Below are 18,700 nucleotides of genomic sequence, written 5' to 3'. Positions count from 1 at the left end.
CAGGTGTGTCACATGTCTGGGATACATGTGTGTCACATGACTGGGATACATGTCTGGGATACATGTGTGTCACATGACTGGGATACATGTCTGGGATACAGGTGTGTCACATGACTGGGATACATGTCTGGGATACAGGTGTGTCACATGTCTGACATGTTATATACTAGTTGTGGTAAAGGTCACCACCTGGTCCAAGGCCCATAGAAACCACTCCTGTGTGCCCATCAGGTGAGTTGTTGAGGTCACATGACCCAGGAGATCCAGGTGTGAATGCGTGTTTCATTGAACAGGAAACAAAATATAAAGTATGAATGAAAAAGGAACCATGAATTTCCTTGAAAAATGATTTAAATTACACTGAATATTGATATTTAATTGTGACATTTGAAAAACTGCTGGTTTCACATAAGTAGCACAATAACTTGATTTACTCGGTTACAGATCGATTCTTAGTCTATGAATCCTGAAGCATCAACCACACCAGCATGTTAGGATTTAATAAAGTGGTAAAAGTAGAAAAAGCATTTCATCAGAAACAAATATGGTTCTGATTCTCTTAATCAGTAACAATAAAATTAAATTCATTTATCATATTGTTTATTAATACAGAGCAATAATTGACGATAAAATGGATTTAAAAGCAGAAACAAACATCTTCCACAGGGTGATAGCATCAGAAAGAGGAAGGACACGTGAAGCTTATCAAAATGAAAGTATCACGCTGAAGCATACGGAGGATGAGCAACCAATCAATCATCTAATGAACGATGAGGCTGAAGCTGTGATTACAGTCCAGTCCAAAGAGCACCAGTCCTTTAACTCAGCTTGGTTCACCTTTGTTCTGCTTCTGGATATCTCATTAATTAATTACCCTCAAGAACACTGACAGCAAAAACTCCAATGGTAACAAAAAATACAGAAATGTTTCAAAAACCAGTGTGAAGAGAAGTCTTTCAAAAGACTCTGACGGACGTAAAAATCAGTCGACGCTGCTGCAATAGTGACTTTGCTTTTCTTGTAAATGATCAGATTTAATTGCTTTTAAAGTACTGTTCATCTGACACAAATGGGCAAACAGGTGTTTTTACATTGAATATAGAAGTTTGACCATTGCAATTTTAACGTTTGTGTCAGTACCAAGTGATTTATCTTAACAGGACTTAAACCAGGTGATTTGCAGCTTAATTCTGCGTTTGGGTTTCAGGCCCACAGTCTCACTGAGGAACCGTCTCTGCAGCCCCTCAGGGCCCCTCAGGGCCCCTCAGGGCCCCTCAGGGGTCAGAACATGGGAAGGAGGCGAGTCAGTGAGCTTGCTGAGTGAGTTCCTGGTCAGAGCTTATTTGGCGCTCTATTACCCGTTGAGCCTTACATACTTCCACCTTGCTTTGGATGTCCCGCTTCCTTTCAAAATAGTCAACAAGTGGCGGCTCTGTCAGCAGCGAAGCCAGCACCTGTTCAAAAGTGATGGACCAATCAGCATCCAGCACGCTGCCCTGCCGCTGCTCTATTCCACCAGCCAACAGAGCGTCTTCAGAGAGGTCCTCGCGCTGCAGCGGGCCCGAGCTCCCGCTTGGATGTGACAGCACAGGCATGTTACCTTTGTCCTGCTCATTGGGGGCTGCTGTGTCTGCTGCCTCCTGACACACCTGAGGCTCACCTGACTCAACCCCACTGTGGGCCTCCTCTACCCCGGGTACAGTGGGCGGAGTCTGAATATCAGCACCATCCGTCTTCTTGCTGCCATTGTGAAACTTCTTGCCAACCTCACCAATACGTAGCAGAAGGCTCGCCACAGTGGCGATGGAATGGTACAGGTGCTGCTCCTCAGGTTCCTCACTGAACATGTTGTACAGAGTCTTACAAAGGTCGATAAACTGCTCCTATAGGTGGGACAGTTAACGGACAGGTGTGAGACAAACACAGGGCCAAGCAGGTCAAGAAAGGGGCCTGGGCCTCACCTGGTTCATCCTCGGCAGGTCTTTGATGGTCTCAGGCCTGGGCTCCTTTTCCATGGCCCACATTCTCAGGTAGTACCTGTAGTCCTTTACCTTGTCTAAAACAACAGAGAGATGCATCATAGTGACAGTGAAGCGACTCAAACAAGAAAACCCTAACCCTTTGGGATGTGATCTAATGTCTCAAGAGTGACCACAGTCATGACAAAATGAACAAAAGCAAAGAGATTTCCATCTTATTTGAGTAGGTTTGTTCTCTAACCCTAACTCTAACAACAAATGAGGGACCTTCCACCGTGACATGTGGAGGAAGCCAGCGTCCTTCTGCAGAACCAACCAAACCTTTGATTAGAGGTGACATCAAAATGGCAACGAAAAGCATGAGAGAAGTTTCATCATGCTCGATTCCCAGCCCATGATTTGAAATTTAAACAGGTAAGATTATTCAGGAATTTTAAGGAGGCTCTGCATTGTGGGATTTTTCCTAAACTTTGTCCTTGATTGATGCAACATCTGATCACAAAGTTCTTAAAGGTAGACGGGTCCATTGTGCAGCCTTATCTCCACAGTCATTGTCCCAGTGTCAGACTGGTGCTCACATATCCATCATTTACCTTTTTTCTCCTCAGCGTCGACACCTTTGTCCTTCCCCACATTACCTGCACACAAACAGGATAAATTAACTGAAGTTTGGTTTCCAGTTGTGAGGCTGTGACCAGGTCTCATTTCAGGACACTTGTACTAACCCTAACCCTAACTAACCCTAACTCTAACCCTAACACTAGCTAACCCTAATGCTAACCCTAACACTAGCTAACCCTAACTAACGCTAACCCTAGCTATCCCTAACTCTATCCCCAACCCTAACCCTAGCTAACCCTAACTCTAACCTAACCCTAACTAACCCTAATGCCACAACCCTAACTAACCCTAACCCTAACTAACCCTATAAATGACCGGCTGAATACATGGAGAACGGCTCTCCTTCCTCTCTGTTGTTCCACCGTCTCGTCTCTAAGATTCTCTGAGGCTTCCTAAAAGTCTTCCCCTAACCCTAACTAACCCTAACCCTAACTAACCCTAACCCTCTTCACAGTTTACCACCTGAGGAGCTTCTTAAGAGCTTTTGTGAATAACTTTCATCTTACCAAGAGAAATTGTAATGAAAAACTCAAAGATTCAAGGACCGTTTAAGAGTTTTCTTAGAACAACATCCTAACGAGACGAGCTGCTTCCTCCCAGCTTTACGAACAGGTGTCAAACAGCGTAGTGACATCACTATGTGGGCGGGGCCAGAAGAGCAACAATGGTGACAACTGACGTACAAACCTGATGTCACTCCTTGCCTTCCTTCAGAGTCCGGATCTGACAGGAGGAAGGATTCTGGAAACAAATGTTAGAAAAGAGGAAAAGGAAGTAAAGACATGTGGGATCACGTGAGAGAGAGCTAATAAATGTGTTAATCAGGTTATCGTGCAAATCAGACCAATTGTCAGTATCGTGTGAGTGTTTATATCAATTCAATTCAACCATTTCATTTATCCCCTAAGGACAAAAGATACAGGAGTAGCACACAATCCAGCTTTGGTACAGCAGCACCAGCAACACTGAGGAAAAACTGCGTTTTTACCTTGTGGAATAGTGGCAGCGAAGAAGTTTGTTGCATCCAGTGCAGACTCTGTCTCTTCAGGACAGAACGCTACAACAGAGAGAAAAGAAGGAAACACTCCATTTGGGAAGTGAAAGCTCACGCCGACTATACCCACATGTGTGACTTTACCTTGTGGGAGATGGAGCTTGTACAGAAGTTTGAGTTTCTCGGTCATATCTCCATGATACATCCCACCTGCATTGACAAAATAGACCTCATCTATCCGTCTTCTACAGGCTCATGGGGGAAGGCAGGAGGGAACCCCCTGGAGGGTCGCAGAGTGAGGATACAATCGATCCTCTACACCCACATTACTATCTAAACCCGGGTTTTATCACCATTATCACCACCAGCACAACTTCATCACGTCATGCTGGATGTTGCGCAACAAAGCAGCCAGTCACTGATTCAGGGTGGGGCGGCGGGAGCTCCTTCTGTAGGGGACTGGGCTGAGGAGCACACCTCTCCGTACATGCCCCTGTTCTGGTAGTGGGAGGAGGTGCCAGGACACCTTCAGTGGATCGTCCAGGTACCCTTGAGCAAGGTACGAAACTCCGAAATGCTCACGTACTGTAGGGCGTGGCAATGAGCTGGGGACTAGGTTAGAGCCTCAGGCAGGGACAGACTCCAGCCCCTGAGGAAGGATTCAGCGAGGCCTTTTTCAGGAGCACTGCAGTTATCCTCCTTTTTAAGATGCAACTTTGCCACCTTTCAAAAGCATGAGAGCTTATTGTATCCACCACGTAGGTCGTGACATCACACCCGAGCCGGTCTCTGGCAATGTGCACGCTGCCGAATGCTTATGACAAATGCTTATGACAAATGCTTATGACAAATGCCGGGTTTACACACGTGTAAAAAAAAATCATGTTCACCCATGTGGGCTGTTAGAACAGAACCTGAGTACTAAAATAATCACAAACCAGGAGGGATGCGGACTCACTTAGGCCAGTGATGAACTCCTTAAAGTTAACCAGTCCGTCCTGGTTCTGGTCCAGGAGTCTGAAGAGGCGGGCTGACAATGTTAAAGTATGGCTGCTGCAAACCCAGGGAGCCAGGGCAGAAAACAGCTGGGCAAACTGGCCAGAGTCGATGCGGTACTGCTCCAGGTATGGCAGACTGGGGTCGTGGCGTTCGGAGGCAGAACTGCAGGAGCCCCAGTAGCAGCTCGTCATGTGTTTGGCCTGAAGAACCAGGAGGGAGCACGTGTGTTAGAGTGGTTCTGGAGGACCAACAATGACAGTACAATGAACAATATAGTCTTTTTATGGAATTTAGGCCGATAAACAAGGTTCACTTTGAGTTTTATATGATGTGCTTCCAAATGATGCCAGAATTTGTTTCCTCGTGCAGGATTTACTTCTGTCATTCACACGATTTTGTCTTTTTCTAAATATAAAAGAGATATTTATTGCTAATTAAAAGCAGAGTACAAAATAGTGTTGTCCTTTTACACTCCATTCAGACTCGGGTTGTTTCTGTCTGTATCTGCATCAGACACACCTGCAATGATTCTCTTTCTTTAGATCAGTTGGTCACATGACAGCTGCTCAACTCTTTACTAACAGCAGGTGACGAGCCTGAAGTTCCTTTACCTTAAAGAGACAGAACAGGTCCTCCAGCTCCTCTATACTGAAGGCCGATTCGGTCATCATTGCTCGAACCTACACGTGTACATACAAAAAAGTACACACACACACACACACACACACACACACACACACACTATGACATCAAATTCAGTTTGACTACCAAGTTAACTGTGCAAAGTTCAAAGCTGTTTTTAACAAAAATGGCAGAGCGGTGTCACCCACCACACTCCTCTTGGCAGTGTCCTCCAGTGACTGAATGACCTTTAACCTTTGCTTGAACCTCATCTGCTCAATGACATCGGAATGTAACGAGCCAAATCTCTGTTGAGAGAAGAGAAAGGGTCACGACATTTAAAGGGAGATAGGCTGAAGCATGCCAGCGGAACTCTCCGACCTCGTAAGATGATTTAATAAGGCTGAAGATGTCAATCTCAGCTGGAGGATCCTCTCCACTAGTCAGACGGGCATGCAGGTGAGGGATGGGTGGAGCTGCTGTCTGTTTGTTTACGACATTATCCAGGTACCTAAAAAGACACACATCCCCAACAGCCTTATGGGCAGGACTGCCAACCAGTTCACTCAGACCCAATCTGGACTCTTACCTGCCCAGGATGGTCATGGCTTCCCCTTCATCACTGCAGGACAATAGAGCATCCATATTAGCATGAAGCACAGCCAGCGCCACCTACTGACACATTCAGAAACAAGGAGCAGCAGGGTTATAGAGCAGAGTGCACACACGTGAGCAGATAAACATGATTGTGCAATAATAATAAAGTAGAATACAGTTCTTCTGACCTGAAAGATAACCTTGATGCCCTCATAGAAGAAGCAATCAACCAGGATGACGGCGCTGTCAAACGGCATCACCGACAGGAAAAGAGTGAGGAACCAGGACAAGCTGATGGTGGAGATGACTCCAAGATCCTGCATGTGTTCATACAGCAAAGGGAGGGAGGCCCGAGTCAGATCCTCAAAAACTCCCTGATCCACCAGGGCACCTACAGGACAAAAACACATCAGACCACAGAAAGCCATCCCATAATCCTGATGTGCATATAACATTGTGTGCGAGGGTCCCTAATTCAATCTCCCATCATTCTAATAAAGTGGAGCCGCAATCCCAAAATGCATCATGGAAAACAGCGTTATGTCAGGGGGTCTGAAGAAATCTGTCAGAACCTCCAGCTGATCCAAAACACTGCAGCCAGAGAGGTCACATGACTGTGCTGGCTTCTCTTAATCCCAGGACATACTTGAAACTCCTTCTCCCAACCTACGAGGTCCTTAGAGGTCCAGATCCATTACATCTGGAGAGGCGGACAGCACCAGATCAGCACGGGTCACTCTCAGAGTGCTGGTTTGCTGCTGGTTCCTGAACCTTTGGCAGGCGAATGGGAGCCCAAGTCTTTAGCTGTCAGGACCCCCTGCTGTGGAACCAGCTCCCTGTCAAGAACGTCACTACCATCCATGAGGAGCTCCGCCTTCACCACTGCAGGAGGAGGCCGACAGGCCAGTAACCACGTGTTTCAGGAGCATGCAGCGCAGCTTCAGGGTTCGGACCTCCACATTTAGGAGCAGCTTTATTCTTCTGGCCACAAACACACCAATATCCCAGCAGTCATGTCTGCCCAGCAACACTGCTACGGTTGCACATTGGGTGTATACGTGCACGCGTTGCACTTCTCACCTTTGTTTACTTCCACTGCTCTCGTCATATTTAAGTGGAGACCTAAGAATTGAACTGGCAGTGATTGTGCACATGACAAACCCACCACAGTGTTTACGTCCAAAGGTGTTGGTGGGAGACATCAATATATGGTGGATCCATGTTAAGGGTTAAAGACAGACGAGAGTTGGTACTGACCTACAACTCTGGTGTTGTAATAGTCGGGCAACATGCGCTCACAAAGTGCCACTAAGAGCCAGAAAGCGTCTTCCTCCGGACAATAGAGCAACAGGACGGAGGTGACGATGTTCATCGCCTGAAGCCAAATATAGAAGCATTTTACCAATCCATCATGCTGGAATGCACAGATCCAGGAGTGGTAGGGTTAGGGTTAGGGTTGGGGCTCACCTGGCAGTATCCAATGCCGGGGTTCCGGTGAGCATAGGCTGTGAGGACTCGACGCAACGCTGCAATCCCATTTTCATTCTGGAAGGCATGGTGCTCCGGCATGGAACGATGAAGGTCGCGCTCGATCTCCTCTGTTGCTAAAGAACATTGACCCATAGCCTGCTCAACCAAGTCACCATAGTAACCACGGTGGGTGTCCATTTCATTCTGTGCTCCTGGGTAGACAGGTGGACTGCTTTAAGTAAGTAGCATTAGCAATTGAAGTCCCTTTGGACAAACAAATGATCACTGACCAGAGAACAGAAGCCACAGTTCTCCTCTTAGGAGCTCCGGGATCCCATTCAGGACAAGTTCTCTGGTTCTTGAGGTTCGGTACATACACACCCCGCGGCCAAACTCGGAGAAATGGATGTTCCATGCTTCCACCTTCATCTTTTCTTTCATCTGCAGGAGGACAAGTTGTCTGATCACGCACTTCTAACACCCAGTTACAAGGTAATCTCTTCCAAAACATCTCAGCTTTCAAATAAAAGAACATACAACCAAATCTTTGTGGAATATTGATTAAAATGGCTTAGTTCATTTTTCCCATAAATGTGTAAGCATTTTTATTTCTTGCTCCAGGTTAGTTTTTTAGTTATCGCTGAATTCTAAGCTCAGTTTGTAGAGGATCAGCTCCTCATCACGACCGACGTGGATCAGCTCCTCATCACCACTGACGTGGATCAGCTCCTCATCACCACTGACGTGGATCAGCTCCTCATCACCACTGACGTGGATCAGCTCCTCATCACCACTGACGTGGATCAGCTCCTCATCACGACTGACGTGGATCAGCTCCTCATCACGACTGACGTGGATCAGCTCCTCATCACCACTGACGTGGATCAGCTCCTCATCACAACTGACGTGGATCAGCTCCTCATCACAACTGACGTGGATCAGCTCCTCATCACCACTGACGTGGATCAGCTCCTCATCACGACTGACGTGGATCAGCTCCTCATCACCACTGACGTGGATCAGCTCCTCATCACCACTGACGTGGATCAGCTCCTCATCACCACTGACGTGGATCAGCTCCTCATCACGACCGACGTGGATCAGCTCCTCATCACGACTGACGTGGATCAGCTCCTCATCACCACCGACGTGGATCAGCTCCTCATCACCACCGACGTGGATCAGCTCCTCATCACCACTGACGTGGATCAGCTCATCACGACTGACGTGGATCAGCTCCTCATCACCACTGACGTGGATCAGCTCCTCATCACCACTGACGTGGTCTCCTTCTCAAGATCAGCCTTCATGGAGTTCAACACAGCAGCCAAACTAGACCCTCATTGGATAAACGCTGCTAGGGTTAGGGTTAGGGTTAGTCTGCTAGTCTCGGCACGGATGTGCATCTCTGGGAGTCAGCAGAGCAGTGGGCGGGGCTGGAGGCTGAGCTTTCTGCATGCTGATTGGTCTAAATGCAAAATCCCAGTTTGATTGACAGTGAATTTTAACCACACAAAGACAGAGGACCCTCGGACCAGTTCAGTCCCTTTGTGGATCTTAGAGGAGTCCAGAGACAAACTGCAGCTCATTAATTTATATGTGCTTGGTGATTTATCCCATTTACAATAAAATGCATTATAAATACAACACAATGTTAGTCCCTTTCTTTAGTATAACACTCTCCTGTCCTGGTTTAATATCTTTCAGAGTTGAGTAAAGTGGCTTTAGTTAGTTCGTTGGCAGCAGAGCAGCCAGCAAGCTGCACATTTTGGCAGCCAGTTCTAAAACTGTCCACCTGATTTGGTTGATAGTCAACATTATGATGAGGAACTTAGAATTGGTCAAAGCCTTGGAAAAGATGCCTTTATGGCCATATTGAATTTACCTATAAATACAGGGAAACATTTTATATTGAGACTGAAAAGAAGCCTCCCATCTCTCCGATACTGGCAGCTGCCACTGGTCTTTGGAATGTGGTGCTTAACCTGTTCAGGTGTTCTCTACCCCCCCCAGTAAAATAGTGGTTCTTACAGCTTTGGGGCCCAGGTCCTCCGCAACATTCTGGTGGTAGAGCTGCAGCAGACTGTGGCGTGCGGTAGGCAGGTCTGGGTGGTAATGATGCCTCCTCTGAGTACACTCATAACCAGCACATGAAGCCATATTGGTTGGCGCCTGAAGACCGAAAGAACACATCATATATACGGAATCAGACCAGAGAACACTTCAGTCTAACAGCTGCTACCAGAGTCCTCAGTGGTTGCATTTTATTCATTTAAAGAACCTGCAGACTAGCTTTCATCTGTCATACGATAGCAACATCAGAGCAAACTTTTAGAATAGTGACACACCGATTGACCGGTCAGAGACAGTGGACCAGTGTCGCTACTGTCAGGAGTTCGCTGCAGGAAGTCTGAGATGCGCTGGACCAAGAAGTCTCTGTCTTTCAGGTTTGCAAATAGGAAATTCATCTTGTTCTTAGTGCTGATGGAAACAGGGCAGGGCAAGACACTGCTGCTGTCTGCCTTCTCCACAATGGACACCTGTGGAATACATTTTGGATGACCTCAGGTCCTCATGTTCTCCGTGAAAATGCTCTGGTGTCACAGGTCACTGCACGGTGTTTACCTCTCGAAGGGGGATGATCAACTGACATACATCTTCTTCTCTGCTATTAAAACAGATGTAGTTGTTGGAGATGAACAGCTGTCCAATCACATGCATCTTTGCAAAAGGTGTCCACAGTGTGCAGCCAGTATGTCCATCAAGACGCTCGTCCTGCGTCAGCCGGAACATGGACCGATATCGCTCATTCTTTGCACGTGCGTCCAAATCTCTGTAACATAAAAAGCAAACAGCTGATCAGGTCGCCCACGTCACCTGCACATCACCCAGCCAGGAGCAGGGTGGGGGCAGCATTGGGCTTCGGAGCTGTTTCTCTTCAGCGGGAACCAGAGTCTCACTCATGGTGGAGGGAATTATCAACAGTTCGAAATAAATAGGCGCTTAACATTCTTCCATTAGAAAGCTGAAGAAATATACCACTTTGTAGCACAATAATGCCCCAAAAAATCCATCTAAATGAATGAAACTGTAAGAGGATTAAAGTTTTGGCCCTGACCAGAGATTCCCTCACCATCTGACATGTATGGAGAACTTGAAGATTTGCAGTTCATTTTTCAGTTCATCTCATTAAAGGTAGAAGACAAAAACTCGACAGAAAGTGTGTTTGTACTAACGCCGTCATTACCAATGTGCTAAAAAAACCCTGCCAGTGTCCTGATTTCAGGACCATTGTAACCGTAATGCACATCTCGAGCCAGCTGCAGCCCTGCTACTCTGCATATGTTGCTTTTGCCACCACCCTTGAGCCCTAACCCCCACCCCCACCCCCACCAGTGCTGCTATACCACTGAATAATCCACCTGATGACACGACTTTATCGGCAATAATTTTAAACCAGCTAGAGTGAGGAAGTACAGCAGCTAGCAGTGTGGAGTAGAACCAACAACCCCTCTGGATGTGGGCGGGACAACAGAGATGAAGTGAACCAGATTTACTGGCTCTCAACAGAAGCACATCAGCAGTTGTTGGTTTTACATTTTGCATTCGACTGAGTGAGAACTCGTCCAGCTAACTCTGGGTTGAGGCCTGCTGTGATGATACACTTGAACCAACCTGTAGGTGATAGCAAAGTGTAACTCATTTGTATGAATCTTCATTTAGATCTAATCAGAAGGCCCCGACAGCCCGATAGACACACGGTTCTTAAACAAGTGAGACCTTTTGAGTGCAGAGACATTCTTGAGTGTTTTGCAGGGTTTGGGAAGTGAGCGGTCAGCTGCAAACGCTTCGTTGTCGAGGAGTTGCCGCATGGCGATGTTGGCAAGTTGCTCCATCAACTTAAAGGTGTCATTGATGTTGAGGAACATGGAGAAGAAATGTTCAGTGTGACGTGTGCTGACTCGAACGCTTTCTGGAAAGACCAAAGTGGAATTCTTCTCCAGTTGGGTCACGTCCGTCCATGGAACTACCAGGGTCACTGGGGGGGGGGTAAGAACACAGGAAAATGTAAGCAGGGTTAGCAACAGAGAAAATGTGTCTGTGATTGACTGGCCATACCCTCCTTGCCCAGCAGGAAGGAGTAAAAGCACAGATGGTTGATGGAGAGGTAAAGCCAGCCCTGCCGTGGCACTCGCCCCTTCCAGTAGCTGCAGGAGTAATAATTCACCAGCTTCTCCTCATCAGGCATCCCAAACAACCTCCTCATCTTCAGCTCAGCTTCCAGAAACTTTCCACTGTCCTCCACATGCTCCTCACTCTGCTTCAATCGGCTCTCCTCAGCAATGATGCCCTGCAAGAAGCAGCCTTACTCAGTAAAAGGAAACAGGCAGCATGCAAGAGAGGAACACTGGATGGAACAGAAAGTGACATACGGAGATCTTTCCTTTGACAAATGTGATGATATCTTCATCACTCTCAAAGATTGAGATGGTCTGCAGCAGGTTGGACTCCAGCCAGTCCCAGTGTTCAGTGATCTCCTTCCTAGAAGAGCCTGCAAAACAAAGTTGAAGGAGCAAATATAGAACTTCATCAAAACACAGAGCTCCCAGTCAAAGAAACCCACCACAGGCAATGTTCCAGTAAAGCTGTGAATCAGCTGTCTGCAGCAATATCCTGTAGGGGGCTACTCTGGCACTAGAGTCCAAAACCACATCCAGGGTCCCAACAAGGAGACCTAGAGACACACAGAAGGACAGACAGATGGGGGTGATGTCACCAGTGCAGAATGTCTCGGTTAGTTACAGCAAGAACATTCCAACCATTCCAATAATTCAGAGAAAAACATTGGCAGGTTCAACCTTGTTAATCACTTGTATGAATCAAATATGATAGATTAATGGTTGTTTTAGCCCCGTGATGAGCTGGTGACTTGCCCAGAGTCTCCTCAGCCTCTTGCCTAAATCAACTCTCTCCAGCTCTCCTTAAATCTTCTTTCACACCAACTAACTTACACTTCATCCATAGATGTCTCTGTAGGCCTTGCTCTGAACCTCCTGCCTACGATCCCATCATCAGCGTGGTCTTCAAACTAAGGTGTGATGTACCTGTGATATTCTCATTCCTGATCCTCTCGCTCCTCATTACACCCAAAGACAACCTCAACATCTTCGGCCTCTCCTCGGTTCCATTGTCTCTAATCCAGACAGCACTGGTCTTGTACACGCTTTCCTTTACTTTTGCAAATGGGCTCCATTGCAAACCTTGGTAGCGACGTGTGTTTCAAATAACTCGACTAACCCTTTTTTTTAAAAAAAAAAAGAAAAAGAAAAAATAAACGGGTTAATAGGTATATAATGACCACTCTCCCTGGTTAGAAAGCACTCTGAAGATAGGATGTATGGTTGCAAACGTTTGATGAAACCAGGTAAGCCATCATCAACCGACCCATCAGCTACAGACAGAAGTGGCCTGGTGCTGGACGTGGCCTTCGGCTGAGTGGACTCACCGGAGAGACCCCCCCCGCGGCCGTGGCCTCGCCGCCTCTGCAGGATGAAGAAAGGGTTGGCCCGCTCGGATACCCACAGCGGCCCGGCCAACAGAACCTCCTCCGGCTGGATCCACATCTCCAGGTACTCTGTGCGCGCTACCTGCCGAATACAACGTGCAAAAGGAGAATCCGGAACAACAACGAGCTGAGCTTGTTTTGACTTGATCTGCTGACTGAACGTCACTTCCGGGTCCGGCATTTAAGACACGCCCCCACGTCTGCGTCACACAGGGAAAACACTTCTCCAAAATGTTAAATTCAAAAGTATTTTAACCTAAGAACCAGTGATCATCACCTGATCATTTTTATCTGTTCTTATGTTCATTGATGCGCGTCATTTCGGTGAATCTTCTCATTTAGGTCGAACACCTTTTTAACGTCATTGCATTTTATGATTTCTATTTTTTTTAAACTTCGCATACTGTAACATACTTTATGTGTAAAAGGTTTTCAAAATCCATATATGGAAGAACCACAATCATCATAATAAACTCCAGACAGACCGTTTCTGTGAGGATGTCTGGTTGTATGTCTGTATGTCACTGACAGTGTGTGTGTGTGTGTGTGTGTGTGTGTGTGTGAGTTCTTCTTTCTCTCTGCATCCATCTACAGGTTTCGCCGCCTTCATAGCTGTATGCTGACCTGCTGACCTCCGACCCCGCTGACCCACTCAACTCCTACACCAGCACTTTGTTATAATAAATGTATTTCCCTGATCTCTGCCTAGTCCCCCCCCCCCCCCTTTCTACCCAGCCCACCCCCCATCAGCAGGAGGGTCCCCCCTCCCTACATCAGCCTGGTCCTGCTCCAGGTTTCTTCCTGTTAAAGGGGAGTTTTTCCTGCCCCTGTTCCTTGTTGGGGGTCAGGCCCTGCTGGGATTCTGAAGAGGGTCTAGAGACAATGTTGATAGTAACAGACGCTGATAAATAAAGATTGATTGATTGATTGATTGATTGAGTGAGAAAGAGAGAGGGTTGTGAGTGAGTGAGTGTGTCAGTCAGTGTGTGTCAACGTGACAGACCATTTCTGGGTATTTGTGCCTGTATGTTACAATCATGAGTGTGTGTGTGACAGACTGTTTATGCACCTAAGACTATTTCTGTGTGTGTGTGTGTGTGTGTGTGTGTGTGTGATGCACAGCAGCTAGTTAAAGGTATTAATGACACTTTAATAATGAGGCAGTAGAACACAGTAAACTAAATGCTACACACACCCACACCCTGCTCATCATCATTTGACAGACAGACACACAGACAGAAGAGGACACACAAATGTCCTCATTTTAGGTCACTTCAGAGATAATATTGATCTATTGGCAAGTTATAGATTGTATAATGCAGTTTATAGGATATATAATAAAAGGAGTCCATCACATCACAATTGCCTGTTAATAGCAGACGGTGAGCCAATAGGAAGAGAGTTCTCCACCATGTGACCTCTCTGTATTGGTTCCTGTCTGAGGCGGCAAATGGTGAATCACATGATCTGGAACTGTGTTCAGACACATCTGATTTTTCATTGGAGCTTTTCCTAATGCGTCCCACGTACCAATGTACACAGCCCCCAGGGGACTTGTGTTCTGGTTCCGCATTTCATTATTTTCACATATTTGGATACAGGAAGAAAACACTGTCATGTAACTGTTTCCTCCTCATAGTCTGGCTGCAGTCACATAATGCTCAGAAAGAACTATCAGTCTGGTCCAGGTGCAGGTCTTCAGACACACAGGAGACCTGAGCAGACTGCAGGAAACTGCATGATAAAGATGTTCCGAGCTACCACAGTAGGGATATGATACAACAACAGGAAGTAGTTCTGCTTTAAGTTCACAGGAAGACAAGAACTTTAAGAGCCACAAAAAACACTTTAACAGCATTTCAACTTTTGAAAGTTCTCTGGCCTAGACTCTGCTATTATAGAGAATAAAGTTTCAACAAAGTATGAATGGGTGTGTGTGGGTGGGTGACCGCCTAACTCCAGTCTGACTTAGTTTATTGTTGGTCTGGCTCCTTCCAAAAGAAAATGAATGCTCCTCTGTCCATCAGCAGGTGGCGATAGTGAGTGGAAACCAACCCCTTCATGGTGGTCTCAGGACTTGTCTTCATAAAGATCAAGTGAGGCCTGGATGTCAGACAGCTCCATCTCACACAGGATGCTGCGAGGAGACGTCGAGTTCCTGTTGAAGAAGTGGCCCCGGCCTGACAACACAAACACACTTCAAATGATCTGCTTCATCCTGTCCATCCTTCCTCCAACCTTTCATCCAGATGTGTGTGGTCTTACTAGACACAGCGATGCTGACTTCAGCAGGTGTTCTGGGAGTGGCCTCAGTATGAGGTGGGCTGAGCTGGTCCAGGTTCAGAGAGGGCTGGTTGCTGTCACCCAACAGCATCCGGTGGCTGCCAGATGCCTGACTGATGCCCAAACGCTCCACATCCAACACAACGCTGTCCACACAGGGAAGACTGGTCTGGGAACACATGAGGAAGGGTTAGGGTTAGGGTTAGGGTTAGGGGAACCCTAACCCGAACCCTAACCCAGGAAGTCCTGCTGGACAAGTCAGAATCCACTCACCATGATTCCGAGCGCTTTGAGGATGTTGAGTTTGCAGATGGGACAGGTGCAGTGCTCGTTCAGCCACGGGTCCACGCACATTTTATGAAACACATGTCTGCAGACAGGAAGATATATTAGCAGACAGACCGGTGCAGATTCTAGCAGATATAGTGATACACCCCAAGTTTACGACAGTAGGCTTCCTAAAAACTGCCACCAATCGACAGTGGAGGATCTACAGGCGTCGCTGGGGCCAAATACCATCGACTGTATATCAAAGTCAATAAATGATACAGGCACATGTACACCAATGCATAAATGTTCGTCAATATCGAATAACCCTATATATAAAGTACATTTCTTATGCACATATAAACAGCACATATAAACTCTGTAGAACTGGGCTGAGCAGCAGAGGGTTCTTGATTCAGGGACCGGTACAGAAAAACATGGATGGTCGTGCAGTAGTTTGGGGAGGTGCCAGGACTCCTTCAGAGCACTGCCAAGGTACCCTTGAGCAAGCTCCCGAACCCTCAACTGCTCACAGAGGACCCTGCCTTCACATATTATGGTTAAGAAAAAGAATGCAAATAGCCCATATAAAAATGATATTGACCAAAATGCCTGTTTTTGTTTCCGCTCGAGTCATTTTTGGTCCTCACACTCACTCCAACACAATTTTAACTTTGCTCCCTGTTTGACAGCAGAGAAGCGGACTGGCAACAATCAGGCGGCGCTCACTTGCAGGGCAGGATGCGAACCACATCGTTCAGCTGGTACGCTTCGATACACACAGCACAGTGGTTGAAGTCTGGGTCGGTTTCCTGCAACACAGATGGAAACAGGTGGTAGCCAGGCTGGCCTGGACGGCTGGATGGATCACCGTGACATTTCAGTGTCATGGTCAATGTCTAATGAGCCTCTCAAGATTATATCTCAGTAGCGTTCTTTTAATAGAAATATCAGCTTATTCAACACAAAGCAGGGACAAATATTTTGAATGAATTTAATATCAACTAACATTTTTTGGCGATTGAAAGTAAATCAGCATCGAGACACTACTTCAAACCATGATGGAGAGTTTATCAGTGTCAGTCTGAAAGCCAGAAAATGCAAATATTATGGGAGAGAATTCAGAAATCTGGATATACACACACACAGATGTATATATGTGTGTGTGTATATCTCCGTATATATGTGTGTGTGTATATCTCAGTATATATATGTGTGTGTATATCTCCGTATATATGTGTGTGTGTGTATATCTCCGTATATATGTGTGTGTGTATATCTCCGTATATATGTGTGTGTGTATATCTCCGTATATATATGTGTGTGTATATCTCCGTATATATGTGTGTGTATATCTCCGTATATATGTGTGTGTATATCTCCGTATATATATGTGTGTGTATATCTCCGTATATATGTGTGTGTGTATATCTCCGTATATATGTGTGTGTGTATATCTCAGTATATATGTGTGTGTGTATATCTCCGTATATACAGTATGTGTGTGTGTATATCTCAGTATATATATGTGTGTGTATATCTCCGTATATATGTGTGTGTGTATATCTCTGTATATATGGGTGTGTGTGTATATATCTCCAGATATCTCCAGAGGTCTGAGTGTGATAATGCCAGTTGCTCCCTTGTTGTCAGTATCCTGCTGTTAGCAGCTGCTCACATCTCTCTCCTGCATTCTAACCCTAACCCTAACCCTAACCCTAACCCCTAACCCTAACCCCCTAACCCTAACCCTAACCCTCTACCCTAACCCCCTAACCCTAACCCCTCTAACCCTAACCCCTCTAACCCTAACCCTCTAACCCTAACCCTCTAACCTAACCCCCTAACCCTCTAACCCTAACCCCCTAACCCTCAAACCCTCTAACCCTAACCCTCTAACCCTAACCCCCTAACCCTAACCCTCAAACCCTCTAACCCTCTAACCCTAACCCTCTAACCCTAACCCTCTAACCCTAACCCCCTAACCCTAACCCTCTAACCCTCTAACCCTAACCCCTAACCCCCTAACCCTCTAACCCTAACCCCCTAACCCTCTAACCCTAACCCTAACCCTAACCCTAACCCTCTAACCCTAACCCCCTAACCCTCTAACCCTAACCCTCTAACCTAACCCTAACCCCCTAACCCTACCCCCTAACCCTCTAACCCTAACCCTCTAACCTAACCCTAACCCTAACCCTCTAACCCTAACCCCTAACCCTAACCCTAACCCCTCTAACCCTAACCCCCTAACCCTAACCCTAAGCAAGTATGAAGATATGGAGGTGTCAACATTTAAACATTTGGTTTATGTCAGAAGAGGAAGCACATCACTAATTCTGTCCTGCAGAGCAAAAATGAAAGTGGGTGAAGAGGACAAAGGCCAACCTTGTCTCCTTTCTTCACCGTCCTTGTGGTCAACTTCCCAATAGCTTTTTTTGCTGCATCGCCAAGATGACGCTGAGGCACAAAAACAGGACCCAAATATGTGCACATGAGAAGCATGAACGGCAACACAACACAGCTGACCAACTGCTTTCAGGGTTAGGGTTAGGTTAGGTTAGGGTTAAGGGTTAGGGTTAGGGTTAGGGTTAGGGGTTAGGGTTAGGTTAGGGTTAAGGGTTAGAGGTTAGAGGTTAGGTTAAGGGTTAGGGGTTAGGGTAGAGGGTTAGGGTTAGGGGTTAGGGGTTAGAGGTTAGGGTTATATGGTTAGGGGTTAGGGTTAGAGGCTGAGGGGTTATGGTTAGAGGGTTAGAGGTTATGGTTAGGGTTAGAGGGTGAGGGGTAGGATTAGGGGTTAGAGGTTAGGGGTTAGGGTTAGAGGGTTAGGAGTTAGGGTTAGGTTAGGGTTAAGGGTTAGGGGTTAGGGTTAAGGGTTAGAGGTTAGAGGTTAGGGTTAAGGTTAGGGGTTAGGGTTAAGGGTTAGGTTAGGGGTTAGGGGTAGAGGTTAGGGTTATAGGGTTAGGGGTTAGGGGTTAGAGGCTGAGGGGTTAGGGTTAGAGGGTTAGAGGTTAGGGTTAGGGTTAGAGGGTTAGGGTTAGAGGGTGAGGGGTTAGGATTAGGGGTTAGAGGTTAGGGTTAGAGGGTTAGGGGTTAGGCGTTAGGGTTAGGGGTTAGGGTTAGGGTTAAGGGTTAGGCTTAGGGGGTTAGGGGTTAGAGGTTAGGGTTAGGGGTTAGAGGTTAGGGTTAGAGGGTGAGGGGTTAGGGTTAGAGGTTAGGGTTAGCGTTAGAGGGTTAGGGGTTAGAGGTTAGGGTTAGAGGGTGAGGGGTAGGATTAGGGGTTAGAGGTTAGGGTTAAGGTTA

General features: G+C 46.6%; 2 protein-coding genes across 5 annotated transcripts in view; both read right to left on the bottom strand.

Moving 5' to 3' along the window:
- Nucleotides 1–583: 583 nt before the first annotated feature.
- On the bottom strand, nucleotides 584–13,036 carry LOC130531586 (TBC1 domain family member 9B). 4 transcript variants are annotated; one of them, XM_057043655.1, is made up of 23 exons: nucleotides 12,788–13,036; nucleotides 11,906–12,016; nucleotides 11,715–11,833; nucleotides 11,401–11,632; nucleotides 11,062–11,320; nucleotides 9,907–10,114; nucleotides 9,630–9,821; nucleotides 9,313–9,453; nucleotides 7,572–7,722; nucleotides 7,279–7,493; nucleotides 7,069–7,186; nucleotides 6,000–6,202; nucleotides 5,804–5,886; nucleotides 5,596–5,725; nucleotides 5,424–5,522; nucleotides 5,205–5,273; nucleotides 4,553–4,793; nucleotides 3,739–3,804; nucleotides 3,589–3,657; nucleotides 3,288–3,341; nucleotides 2,573–2,617; nucleotides 1,962–2,056; nucleotides 584–1,883 (listed from the first exon to the last, which is right to left on the bottom strand). In XM_057043655.1, exons 1-23 carry the CDS (start codon nucleotides 13,026–13,028, stop codon nucleotides 1,305–1,307), a joined length of 3,720 nt encoding a protein of 1,239 aa, XP_056899635.1. In that variant the 5' UTR covers nucleotides 13,029–13,036; the 3' UTR covers nucleotides 584–1,304. The 4 variants fall into 4 exon arrangements, with proteins under 4 accessions (XP_056899635.1, XP_056899637.1, XP_056899636.1 ...); XM_057043657.1 differs by adding an exon at nucleotides 12,294–12,580 and having other exon boundaries at nucleotides 3,589–3,804; nucleotides 12,788–13,027; XM_057043656.1 differs by adding an exon at nucleotides 12,387–12,580 and having other exon boundaries at nucleotides 3,589–3,804; nucleotides 12,788–13,027.
- A 940-nt stretch (nucleotides 13,037–13,976) lies between these two features.
- The window catches only part of rnf130 (ring finger protein 130), a 9,967-nt gene continuing 5,243 nt past the window's right edge, over nucleotides 13,977–18,700 (bottom strand). Inside the window, exons 5-9 of the mRNA XM_057043615.1 lie at nucleotides 17,786–17,857; nucleotides 16,127–16,209; nucleotides 15,404–15,500; nucleotides 15,113–15,299; nucleotides 13,977–15,027 (exon numbers count right to left, since the gene is read on the bottom strand). Coding sequence (XP_056899595.1) covers nucleotides 14,918–15,027; nucleotides 15,113–15,299; nucleotides 15,404–15,500; nucleotides 16,127–16,209; nucleotides 17,786–17,857 — 549 coding nt within the window. The 3' untranslated portion in view covers nucleotides 13,977–14,917. The remainder of the gene's footprint in view (nucleotides 15,028–15,112; nucleotides 15,300–15,403; nucleotides 15,501–16,126; nucleotides 16,210–17,785; nucleotides 17,858–18,700) is intronic.

This window comes from Takifugu flavidus, chromosome 9 (assembly GCF_003711565.1).
Source record: "Takifugu flavidus isolate HTHZ2018 chromosome 9, ASM371156v2, whole genome shotgun sequence".
NCBI classification, from domain to species: Eukaryota; Metazoa; Chordata; class Actinopteri; order Tetraodontiformes; family Tetraodontidae; genus Takifugu; species Takifugu flavidus.
This window is presented reverse-complemented; position numbering and strand designations above follow the sequence as displayed.

Bases quoted from the DNA above. Each gene is read 5' to 3' on its own strand.
- LOC130531586 (XM_057043653.1), bottom strand. From the start codon at position 13,028: ATGCCGGACCCGGAAGTGACGTTCAGTCAGCAGATCAAGTCAAAACAA. The intron at 7,187-7,278 runs GTGAGCCCCAAC...ATTTGGCTTCAG, and splicing joins CCGGCATTGGATACTGCCAG to GCGATGAACATCGTCACCTC. The intron at 1,884-1,961 runs GTGAGGCCCAGG...TCCCACCTATAG, and splicing joins ACCTGCCGAGGATGAACCAG to GAGCAGTTTATCGACCTTTG.